We start from the raw sequence: 12,685 nt of genomic DNA, 5'->3' as shown, positions 1-12,685 counted from the left end.
TTAACCTAACTGACCTTTTTTAACAGATGCCCCTATAATGCTCATCCCCAGAGCTCGTGATTGTCCCCACCGCCTGCTTTAAAAGTGCACAAGACCCATCACCAAGAGCACAATACTCTTGCCATCGCGTGTAGCTGATGCTATCGTCACTAACATTGGCATCAAATTGCACACACGAGCAGTCACAGTAAACCGACTATTCAAACAAATGTTTGTGCAGCAGAAATGCTCTGCCAGCTGGTGCGTCCCTCAATCTTGATCATGATTCAAAATAATGACAAAACTACTATAATACTGGTAGATATATTATTTCTAAAGAATGGTACATGTTTCGGCAAAAATGCAGCTGCTCAGTGGCGTGCAAGAGTCCATAAACCGTGGCTAGAGTTAGGGACTGTTGCACGTACATATTTAGTACATACATGCGTTATAGGGTATGATTATGTTTCGAAATAGCATGTTTGTCAAGGAGCAAAAGCAACAGCCCATGATTTATGGGGGGGGGGGGGGGGGGGGGTTGTTAGCAGAAAATGAGTAGCACTCAAGTACTATAATTATACGCAATGTCACATCCATAAATCACATTGTCCCAGTTTTAGGTCCACGAAAACACTGCTAGTCTACTGTCTACATGTACATGTATGTAAGTGAGAGATCCATAAATGATGGCTTGCGCAAACTGATCAAGACCGCCGAGACAGGAGAGGAACAGATTCCTCTAGCTCACCTCGCCGGCTAGGATCGTCCAGCTTCTTCGGCCGATACGTCACTCTGAGTAAAATGAAGAGGACAATTGCACCGCCGAATCCGCCCAGGGTTTCCGGCCAGTGTTTCTTGAGCCACTCGAGAATGGAGCCGACCGTTATCGTGTTGAAGATGTCCTTGAGATCGTCCAGTGGGTCATTGTCGTCCACGGTGATGCAGCGCACCGCGTCCTCGTCTACTCGACAGTACCCCGTGTAGTCCTTGCAGGGAGCATTGGCCGGACGGGAAACGCCTGTGCTGAGATTGAACGGCAGGCCCGGGTCGCGGAGGCTGGTGCAGTTGGAGTTGATGACGCAGCACAGGTCGCATTCCCTGCCCGGCGTGGTACAGTCGCAGGCGTTGGCGCCGTACACGGCACACAGCGATCCGCTGCACGCTCCGCCGCTACACGTCGACAGGTTGCCATTGCAGAGCGTGCCGTCGGGCGTCGGCGACGGCAGACAGGTCTTGTTCTCGCCGTTGCAGAACTGCTGCAGCTGACACTCGTCCGTGTAGGAACACGGCTTCTCCTCTCCCGCGAGAACACACATAGTGACGTTCTGTGGCGACGTCACCGTTCGACAGCACACATCCCACTTGGCCGTGCACGGGTTGCCGGGCAGCAGTGTACAGTTACCGGGGCGACAGCACGGGTCATTGGCGCGGCACGTTTCGTTGTTATCTGATCCGCAATCGCACTCCTCGGCGCCCTCCCGTATGCCATTGCCGCACGTGCTGGATTCGCGCCGGATGTCGAAGCACGTCGCCTTTGTGCTGAGTACGGCTGCCATGCTAGTTCTGCTGCAAGTCGAGAAGCGCTGGTTGTTGGGCTTTGTGCCGTCCGTGGCACTGTAGTACATGATGTAATTGCCATCGCTGCCGCCTGGCACACAGGGACCATCCGGGTCGTGCGGCGAGCCAAAGTTGTGCCCAAACTCGTGCGTGGTTGTGATCGTCGAGACGCTTCGTGGCACGCGGGCATTGAAATTGTACACTGTCGTGAAGCCAGTGTTGAGATTCAGATCACCATTGCTGGTACGCGTGCGCTTCTGGCATATGCCGCCGATAGATCCACCGGGGCTAGCCACCCATGCCAGGCCCAGAACGCCGTTCTTGAAGTCACGGTGCAGGAACAGGTGGGCAAGGCACACCGAATCAAAGTCCAGGGCAGAGAACGCACTCAGCATGTCGTCAGTGCCAAACTCACCGGTGAAGCGGTTGGGCTCCGTCTTGTAGATGGTGATGTTGTGAATCTGAAAGTTAATGTCAGTGACCTCCTGGCCAGAGTCGGGAATCAGAAAGTCGGTGGCGGAGAACATCCTGCTTGCCTCATTGAGGTGGAAAGCCAGCTCCGCCTGCGTGTCTGCTTCATCTTGATTCATTGCTTCAGTAAAAAAAGTATAATCGGCAACTAGAGTGACACGGCAAGTCTTCTTTTCTTCATCGAACGCACGCTTCTGCCGACGACGCACCCGGTTGGCATCCAATGGCGGCAGTGGGTGAGGTGTGCGTGCCGACTCCTGAATCCGACGCAACCGTGTCGAGTTGCTAGCAGCACAGCTGTGCTGAAAGGGATGTGGATAGGCGACATGCCTCTCGTCGTACACAATCGTGTCGTGCCCTTCGCCACTCGCCGTGACGTTGTCGAATAACGCCATCGGCTCCATATGATAGTGGTGCGTGTGTGTGTGCACCACTCCATGGAACAGTCCAGCTTTCACGGCACCATGCACAGAACTCCAGCGTTCACCTGACATTGTACCGGTGTAGAACATCGCCTTGTTAACTGATTTGTACGCAACGCCTGTGTCGGATATGAGACATAGGCTGGCCGAATCCGTGAAGAGATTGTTTTGCGTCTGCAAGTTCAGCGTGAAATCCCGTCCGAGCGCTGTGAACGAGAGTGCCATGACCGGATGCCCTTTATGGACTTGCTTCAGGGCGGCCAAGACCAGCGGACGCAGTCGAACTGTGTCGTAGTGACGAATGAACTCCGTCTTGTGCAGGCTGGAACTGCGGCCGATCACACCGCTGCTCGCAGCCAGCAGAATAAACGCTAGCACGAGAGGTCCATCCATGATTCTGATCAACGAAATTCTGCCTCAGTAACAAGCTAATACAACGCTCTGAGAATCGACAGTCCGCCCCTATTGCCCTACTCTACAGCCGTTCTCCTGGGACTTGGACTTTTCTCTTCGTTTTTTAGAGAAGTCCGAAAGCCTGCATTCATCTGGCGAAATCGGAAAATGGATTCGCGCAGGAAGGAAGACGTCGCCGTGACCCTACAGAATTTCCATGGCCATAAAGTACCAGGTCGTACAGAGGCACTACCCGGGCACTACCCGGGCATTCTATGCCTATGGTACCCGTCGTGGTCACCAGTTAGCTGTGACCTGCAATGAAATTCTTCTGAGGAAGAAACATTATTTTCAGAATCAGCCTCCCGAACTCGTATCGGCCAGAATCACTACTGTCCTGTCGAACCCATCCGCGTATCCGTCAGATCACTGCCTGTCACTTGATGTTCAAGCGCTATCTTAGCATCGATCCGTGTGAGGCCACTGTCTGTCACTTGTCCCTGTACTGAGCCTGGTCTGAGAAAACTCATCGGAGTTTTGAAGGAGCCATGCGCCAAGTGGCACAGACTGACAGAGAAAGCGGTGAGGTGATGACTAGACTGACCATGTACCATGGTACCACGTTCTGATCTGGGCGATCCACTCGAGCTGGATCGGACTGACACACGCACCCTCCGATCCGGACTTCGTGTCACAGCGTTTGGCCGTTTGGCTCTTGCAGTTTTGGCTTAGTTTGGATGTTAGTCGCTGAGTGCTAGTGGTGAAGTAGAGACTGTGGCAGTGCCAGGCAGTACAGTTGTGGCGAATCTGATACCGAGACCTGTCACGGTTCAGAGATTAGAATGATAGTTCATCGTGTTGGAGTTGGGAAGCTTACTTAAGCGACAACCTGTCCAGCACACGTGACATGAGGTCGGCTACCTTCTCCTTCGACTTCGAGTTCTAACAGTAATAGTTGCTTGTCTGGAATGGAAGGACATCTTTGGTCTTTGACTTTTATTTGGAGAGGCTGGGCTGCTAGTTGCAGGGAATGCACATGAAGTCGTGTGGCTCCCTATCGCCTGGTAAGGAATGCTGTGCCATGCAAGGACAACAAACCGCGTTGTGCAGGCTGGAGCTAGTACCAGTTATTGTCAGGCCCAGACATAAGTTTAGCCTGACTGATCCTCAACCAGGTACAGAATGCAGGCGTCATGTTCTACCAGGGTACCCTATACTAGCCTATAGTATTGGATCACGGCTGGTGGCTAGCACTTAGTAGTAGATCGTGATGGCTATCATCCGTGGGTAAATTGAATTTCCCAGTTTTGCAGCAGGACGGGGGGGGGGGGGGCAGGTGAGAGGTGGCATGGCAATGCATCATCAACTAGCTCATTCGCTGCTGCCCCACGCCCATAGCCATATCGGACAACCCCAGCATCGGAACGACAGCAATAGCGCGGAGAAATAAAAAGGGACCCCGGGACGGCCTAGCTGCTGGCCTAGCTGTTCGCCCGCAGACAGGTCTGAACGTCGACGAAGTCATACCCACAAGCCTGTGCTTACTCCGGATAATCAGACTCTTTTGAGCCAATGCATGTGCCGTTCAGCGAGGTTCGGTCGAAGCCGGCAATGTCACCCACAATGCTGGTAGAACTTCTCCCACACTTCACGCATTCCGATGGCAGGCAAGGACCACAGGCCTGTCCAGATGATGTTTGAAGTTCCAACTTAGACATACACAGCCACTGGCGTATCTGCCTGCTTCCGGTTTTCCCCCCGGAGCCTCTCGCGGTCTGTGAGACGGGCGAGCTACCGCTTCGCCGACGTTGGCAAGCCGATGAGCTGCGGTCGGTTGGGTTCCATGACACTTGGGTAGCCTCAGAACGAAATGAGGATCGTTTGGGTGGATCCATCACACTGCAGCTCGAAAGCGTCGATATCGACTTCTCCGTTCTGCCGGAGGTACGTTGTTAACCTCCACCACCCGATGGAAGAGTCCGGCCATCATGTCGATTTCCTGTTCAGTGTTGCTCCGACGTCGCCATTACGGTTGTGTCTGCTGGTGTTGTTCTCCCAACAGCGACACGTAGTATCGTGATACAGCCCATACTAATCACGTGACTTCGAAGTAGGTAACTTGAACGGTCGTCATTGTCGTTGCACCGACAGGTTCAGGGCTACTCAATGTGTTCAACTCAGAACTCGGCTTTGCTTGTAGCTGCTACTCGGGCTGTGTCAGTCCCGCCGATGAAGCCAAGGCTTCGGCGAAGGAGGTTGAGCTCGTTCCTGGGTATTTACAAAAAGTGGTATGTCGTGATGTGAAACTACTCTGAGGTGCCCAGCGTCCAGTGCAACCGCACGTTAACCAGTTTCATCTTCACGTTTACGATGGTCTACTGCTGCTTGATGCCGGCCTCTTCGCAGATCGTGCATTTGCGCTTGTCTGTTCGTGCACTTTGCTGGAACCTTCTGTTGAGCTGAAGTCCATTTTTCCGCAGCGTTTCCCTGGTACGCGAAATGAAAAAAAATACGAACATGAACCACTCTCGTTCTCCTGGCCACAGCTAGGCTCTCGAAGGCTGCCCGGCGGGGGTGTCGGCTCCGGTCACGAGGAGGACAATCACAATTATTAATTATTTTCTGCCCTAGTGACCAGTGACCAGGGTTACTTCGAGTCTGGGGTTACCATGGTTACCATGTCGATTTTCATTATTATTTTATTTATTTTACTAGGGTATTTCCCACAGACCTACGATGGTCGTAATCACTCGGCTGTCCCTTTTCTGTACAGCTGTTGGTGAGCTAGTTGTACTAGGAGTAGCTAACCAGGGACTCGGCAGGGAGTCGTCAAGTATTATTATTTTGACGACTCCCTGTAGCTAACAAACTTGGAAGCGTCAGAAGCGCCATTACTGCCCTGGTTGATCTCGGCCAGGGAGTTGTAGTGATGTATCCGGCGGTAGACCAGGTAGACGATGAATTTATAAATCACAGCTCCCCGATGATGGCCCGATCCCACCCACTGACCAGCCCACTTCTTGCGGGGCATCTACATGTACATCGTATTCGTAGACTCGTCGTGCATCGAGATAGCGACGCGGTCGACGGCGATTATCGACGCGACCCACTCATCGATGACGTCACGAAACATTAAAACCTAAAAAACGGCGTGCGTGCATAGCGCGCGTGTAGATCATCAGGTCAGGTGTAGATCTACAGATCGCCTAACACTCATTGCCGAAGATGCGTTGCCATGGTGCAAAAATGGCGTTGGATGGCTACGCCTGAGCGCTCGCGCTGTCATTGCAGCCCACGACACGTCTTCCTGCTGTGCTTTCTTGACAAATTATTTTTGTTTCGCTTTGTCCTTGTTGCTGGAGGGTTTGATTCTTTGAGATACTGTAGAGCGATTTGGAGTTGGTCAGCCGAGAGTAGTCGTGAGAAATGGAGAAAGAACGTGAGAGAACCTGAACTGCGGATAAAGTCGCTCTGTTCCAGCGGAGGCGAGCAGAGGGTTACGATCTCAGTGCCCAGGCACGTCGCTCCTGATTATTTCGAGTGGCTCGATGTGCAAGTGGCACTCGAAACCAGCACTGTGCAGAGTACCGATGTTCCTGCCAGTGTCGCTGCTTTAGCCAGGCTGGCGCTGGCGTCTCCAGCGCAAGCAGTAGCTAAAACCATTCCTGAACCGGTTCCAGTCGAACAAACTGTCGCTGCAGCTAGTGTTGGTGTTGTTTCTTCGCCTTCAGTGTCCGTGGGGTCAGCCGCAGTGGAATCTGGCACTGACAGCCAACCTGCCAAGAAGCCGAAAAGAACTTCAGGCAAGGGCTACTACTGTGCTGTTCCGCTCTGCAGTAATCGGTCTTTAGATTATGTCACTTGCATTTCATCGTTTTCCCAGTGATGCAGAAAGGTGCAAGTTATGGCAATTTGAAATTAGGAGGGACGTGGGATCAAATTTCAAGATCACATCAAACACCAGAGTATGCAGCTCTCATTTCAAACAAGATGGATACGTCGGCAAGCTCCTGTCTGGTGAGGAGCCAGAAAGAAAATGGCTCAACCCCACCGCTGTGCCAACCCAGTTCCAGTGGACGGCAACTCCTAAACCAGCGAGACGAGTTCTGAAGAGAAAACGTCAAGAGTCTGAGGAGCCACAAGATATTGATGATGCCGGGGTCGTTTCTGTGGTGTCTGTTCGGCTATTGACCCAGCACCGACCCCTGGTCCTGTGCAGGGTTTGCCATGTGATCACAGATATATCAATGTAAGTGACCTGAGTGAAGTTGATGATCACATGGCTGGCCTAGAAAAAAGACTTCAGTGAAATTAAAAAAGGGTACGAGAGCCTGAAGTGTCGTTCGATCGATTTAGCCAGCATCAGAAACAATCCTGACAAGTTCAGGCACTTCACCGGGCTGCCTAACTACGCAGTGTTCTCTGCCCTGTTCAAATACCTCGAACCCAAAGCCAAGAGGATGCAAACTTGGCGCAGCCTATCTACCCTTAGACATTTGTATGCCACTGGTCCTCAGCGATGGCCATTAGACGTTTCAGACACTGGCTGACCATCATCATCACAGAATATGAATTTGTTCCAATAAATACTGCGTGAATGTGAAAAAGATTGTTACATATATTCCATATATTCCACCGGAAATACAAGTTCTATCAACCAACCAAGTATTCCACTTAGCTCAATCTGTGCATTCAGAAATGATTTGTTCCAGTAATAATCTAACATCAGTCCGAATTATTATTCAGTAATGTCTTGTAAGTCAATGTTTTACTATGATGACAGACCATTTTGATCTCTGCCAATTTCTGGTTTGAAGACAGAAAAATGATGATTATTGATCCAGAAAGTCGTTAAAAAATCAGTGCAATCGATGACGAGTTTTCGGTTGTTTGTGAGGGGTTGAGAGGTGAGGTGGAATGAAATGTTGCTTTCGTTCACAGTGTACTGTGTTTATGTTGGACAAGATGATATAATTCACAAACGTCAACAGACATGACGAGAAAAGATCAGAAGAGAAGCCATGATCTAGAAAAACAGTCAGAAGCACAAGCGTGCATGCATACAACATGTCTGTTACGGAAGGTCCAGACAAACTCTGCATGCCATGGCTGCAAAAATCATCCTGCGCAAACAGCAAAGCCGCGACATGTGAACAGCACTCTCTTTATCCGGAAATGCACTGGCAGTATCCACCTTAGCACACTGGATCGTCCCTGCTGATGCAGACGATACACGTGTAGGCTTGCTTTGATGTATCTTGTGATGGCCAGCATTTCGCACGGACGAAACAAAAGTTTGTTCCACCTGCAAACAGGTTTCCCTCCAAATGGTGAAGGTAGTGCTCATCAAATAATTGGTACGCACGAAGTTGCTTGTAGCACTGCAAGCTCTTTTTTTTTTTTTTTTTTTTTTTACTAAGGCCACAGCTTCCAACCATGACATGCAAAGCAGCGGTGCAGCATCGCAGGCATGAATCGTGGACGTGGTGACGGGGTCTGATGTGCTCCGCCGACCTAGGGTCTCGGCTTCACTGCACAGCAAACGCGTCGAAAGAAAACGGGGGCTAATAATTATCGGGAGATGGGGGAAGAAGAAGAGAAGAAAGAAAGAGAGAGAGAGAGAGAGAGAGAGAGAGAGAGAGAGAGAGAGAGAGAGAGAGAGAGAGAGAGAGAGAGAGAGAGAGAGAGAGAGAGAGAGAGAGAGAGAGAGAGAGAGAGAGCGAGAGCGAGAGAGAGCGAGAGAGAGCGAGAGAGAGAGAGAGAGAGGGAGAGAGAGCGAGAGAGAGAGAGAGAGAGAGAGAGAGAGAGAGAGAGCTGGGAGCGAGAGAGAGCGAGAGAGAGAGAGAGAGAGAGAGAGAGAGAGAGAGAGAGAGAGAGAGAGAGAGCGAGCGAGCGAGAGAGAGAGAGAGAGAGAGAGAGAGAGAGAGAAAGAGAGAGAGAGAGAGAGAGAGAGAGGGCGGGAGAGAGAGGGCGAGAGAGAGAGAGAGAGAGAGAGAGAGAGAGAGAGAGAGAGAGAGAGAGAGAGAGCTGGGAGATAGAAGAGCACAGTGCTCTTGGTGATGGGGACTGCGAAGGATAGCAGGTTCTGGGATATGTGCATGAGAATCAGAATATTGGTGATGATGACAGCAGGGTTATAAGGTAAGCAGTTGAACACTAATAAGAACAGGGAAAGCGTTGGCGAGCAGATTCAAAGTGCATCAGTGGCAGAGAGCCAGTCCTGAGCAAGAAGGTGACGGTACACCTTTTTCTTAAAGCTTTGCATGTGAGGCTGGGCGGGTGGGTGGTGGAACAGGTCTGGTGGCAGGGCATTCCATGTTGCAACGGTGCAAGCAGGGAATCCTTGGAGACAGCTATTCCGGGTGTTGGCAGGCAGGCCAGTTGTCATCTGGTATGGATGGGAATCCTGCAGCTGGAGAGACTGACGGGTAGGTCTTGTCTCGGGGGCACGGTGAGTGGCTGGTTTAGGCAGCATCTGCTTCAGAGGGCTGGATGCATCTAGATAGCAGAGCTTGTAGGTATAGGCAAGTGCAGCTACCAGGCGACGGAGTGCCAGGCTAGGGAGCCAAGTACCTGCTCCGATGATGTGGAGGGCCCTTCGCTGGATCTGGTCCAGCTTCTTAAGATGGGACGAGGGTGAGCCCATCCACACTAAGGGGCAATACTCGAGTGTGGGTCGCACAAAGCCGTTGTAGACGCGTTGGCGGCTCTCGGCGTCCAGAATGGGAGACGCTCGCTTCAGGAAGCCAATCCGCTGGTTAGCACGGGAAGCTAGGGAGCGGAGGTGGAAGGAGTAGCTCAGGGTGTCGTCAAAGGTGACTCCCAGGAGTTTCAGCCGACTCTCTTCACTGACCGGTGTGCCGTCAAATGTTGCTCGAGGGAGCTCCCAGGGCTGGCGATGGTGGCCTATAGACATAGCCTGCGTCCTGGAGGGCTCAAATTTGATCCTCCACTTATGTCCCCAACGGGAAAACGCATCAATGCCCTGCTGGAGGAGCTCGGAGCCACAGTCAATGTCAGCTCTTGATGTGAGGCAGTGGAAGAGAGTGGTGTCGTCAGCGTAGGCTGCTAGCTCCATACCTGGTGGGAGGTGGTCCTCGCCATCATTGGTGTAGAGGATGAACAGGGTGGGGCCAAGGATACTCTCTCCTTGTCATAATCTTTTTCCGGGGAATTTAACAGATAGTGCTTGACAGCCTCAGTAATGAAGAAAGGGATTTTAGTTAGGCGAGATAGAGACCAGCCAGATGTTATGTGTGAAAAGCTTGGTAGCTTCTTGTACGCTGCCATTACTGGCTTTGGTAATGCAGGCTTGTCTGCCTCCTCGTCTGGAACCCCTTCGCCAGCAGTACTCAAGTGGAAATGTTCACAGATGAGAAGGTAAAGATCACGTCTGGATACACGCCCTTGGTAGGGAATACCGTCTTTGCAAAGTTGGCGCAGCCCTTGCATGCGTAAGCGCATGATATCCCCACAAGAGGTGGGAGCGCGCAGGACAGAGCTGGACAGAAGTGAATATGTGGCCCTTTCAGTAGCAGCATCAGCTGCTGTTTGCACTGGCCCTGAGCGGCGGGTTTTACAGCAGGTTCAGGAGTGGTTTCAGCTACTAGGTATACTGCTTGCACTGGAGACGCCAGCGCCAGCCCGGCTGAAGCAGCGACACTGGCAGGAACATGGGCACTCTGCGCAGCACTGGTTTCGAGCGCCACTTGCACATCGAGCCCCTTGAAATAATCAGGAGCGACGTGCCTGGGCACTGAGATCGTAACCCTCTGCTCGCCTCCGCTGGAACAGAGCGACTTATGCGCAGTCCAGGTTCTCTCACATTCTTTCTCCATTTCTCACGACTACTCTCGGCTGACCAACTCCAAATCGCTCTACAGTATCTCAAAGAATCAAACCCTCCAGCAACAAGGACAAAGCGAAACAAAATAATTTGTCAAGAAAGCACAGCAGGAAGACGTGTCGTGGGCTGCGATGACAGCGCGAGCGCTCAGGCGTAGCCATCCAACGCCATTTTTGCACCATGGCAACACAACTTCGGCAATGAGTGTATCTGGCTTCGCACCGAGAAACAGCGCTGCATAGCGACAGAGCGGTCATATGACGTGGGTGTCGTCGATCTTTGTTTGGAAGTCGAAAAAGACTCGACTCGTAGATCTACCGTTTCTGATGCATGTCTCGTATATACACGTACACATGTGCTTGGGATTTACGAATTTTTGTGTTTTGCTGTGGCTGTACTGTGCGAGTGGTGCTGAGGAGGAAAAGGGAATTTCAGCTGTTGTCGATTTGGTTGAAGACGTTGTTACGACTATGCCAGAACTAGTTAGACTTTGAGAACTGGCTAGTACTATGGCGAAATCAGCATTGCTGAAAGTCGTGCTTCTCGGAGATGGTGGTGTCGGGAAGTCGTCTTTGATGAACCAATTCGTCAATAACAAGTTTGACAGTCAGTCGTTTCACACCATTGGAGTGGAGTTCCTCAACAAGGACATCGAGGTGGATGGAAAGCCCTACACTCTTCAAATCTGGGACACGGCGGGGCAAGAGCGCTTCAAGAGTTTGAGAACACCATTTTATCGTGGTGCTGACTGCTGTTTACTGACATTCAGTTTAGATGACATGCAGAGCTTCAGAAATTTAGCTATGTGGAAAAAGGAGTTCCTGTATTATGCCGATGTACGAGATCAAGAAAACTTCCCATTTGTGGTGCTAGGAAACAAGGTGGACATGCCCAATCGGGAGGTGACGCAAGAGGATGCAGATCAATGGTGCAGAAGCAGTGGAAATTATCCCTATTTTGAAACCAGTGCAAAGGACGCAATCAATGTGGATCAGGCATTCATCACAGCTGTGCACAGGCTCGTGAAGAACCAGGAGCTGAACGGTGTGAACCCTGCGTTTGATGACCGCGTCAACTTGGCATCTAAATCTAAGGAAGGTGGATGTTGCGGCTAAGTGGATCGTATGTGTAATTCCGGTAAGAGGAGAGCAACACTTCACTTAGCTGGAATCGTTGCTGGTCACGAAACGCTGTCAAATTCTGTAGATATGTATTTGATACCTAGAAGAATCCCCCGCAAAGGCTTACCATGCTCTTCAATGGCACGTGTCGTTCTTGCCGACCGCTGCACTCTCGCGCATGGTTTGCGATGCAGAACTGCATGCACGGCCTAGCAGGCTGCCATGTTCATATTTGAGCGATTTTTACCCATACAGATAGATAGGCATGTTATTCTTAACTCCATACGCATAGTGCACTGTTGCACCATCATATTTCCGAGAGGTTCATTCTTTCCCCATCCCCTTCTCTTACTCACGCACACATTCCGCTCAAGTATTTTCCTCCATTCTTACCTTTATACTTATAATAACAACGGGCCTGGTGCTCTAACGCATTTGATTTTTCCTAACTGTAACCTCTTTTATTAGTCTACTTTCATTGCCTTGGACAGACGGCTGCCTCTCGGATGTCCAAAGCGCATTAAAAACAACAACGACCGTTATAGGTGTGCTATTCTGTGTGTAGCACTTGTCTTTATTTGTGTTGTTATATTTGACTTGTATATACGCTTGTATTTCTATTCGTCTCCTTCGTGTTGTGTGAGCTTATTCATGCGTTCTTTGGCATGCTTTCTTGTGACTTCCCACTCTATTCCATTTTCCGATGACGTTTGCAACGTATCAGTCAAGCGTTGTGATCTTGTTGTGATTGTGGCTCGGGTGTGGCGCTTTGACTGAGTGGATGCTACTGGTGATGTTGCTTTGTTTCCATCATCGCCATCCAGAATACATTGGATGGGAGGTTTTTTGTAACTCCACGAGCAATTTTACTACAGGTGGCTGAGCGTACCACCCTA

The 12,685-nt window shown here is 50.9% G+C and overlaps 2 protein-coding genes across 2 annotated transcripts; one reads left to right on the top strand and one right to left on the bottom strand.

The window, feature by feature from the left end:
• Positions 1-182: 182 nt before the first annotated feature.
• LOC135817381 (disintegrin and metalloproteinase domain-containing protein 10-like) lies at positions 183-3,222 on the bottom strand. The gene has a single exon (XM_065330557.1). It carries the CDS (start codon positions 2,820-2,822, stop codon positions 684-686), a length of 2,139 nt encoding a protein of 712 aa, XP_065186629.1. The 5' UTR covers positions 2,823-3,222; the 3' UTR covers positions 183-683.
• Positions 3,223-11,037: 7,815 nt separating this feature from the next.
• Positions 11,038-12,517, top strand: LOC135817380 (ras-related protein Rab-9A-like). The gene has a single exon (XM_065330556.1). The coding sequence runs from the start codon at positions 11,178-11,180 to the stop codon at positions 11,781-11,783; it is 606 nt and encodes a 201-aa protein (XP_065186628.1). The 5' UTR covers positions 11,038-11,177; the 3' UTR covers positions 11,784-12,517.
• The last annotated feature ends 168 nt before the right edge of the window (positions 12,518-12,685 follow it).

Source organism: Sycon ciliatum, chromosome 5 (assembly GCF_964019385.1).
Source record: "Sycon ciliatum chromosome 5, ocSycCili1.1, whole genome shotgun sequence".
Taxonomy (NCBI): Eukaryota; Metazoa; Porifera; class Calcarea; order Leucosolenida; family Sycettidae; genus Sycon; species Sycon ciliatum.
Note: the sequence above shows the minus strand (reverse complement) of the source record. Positions and strands in the feature narration are given on the sequence as shown.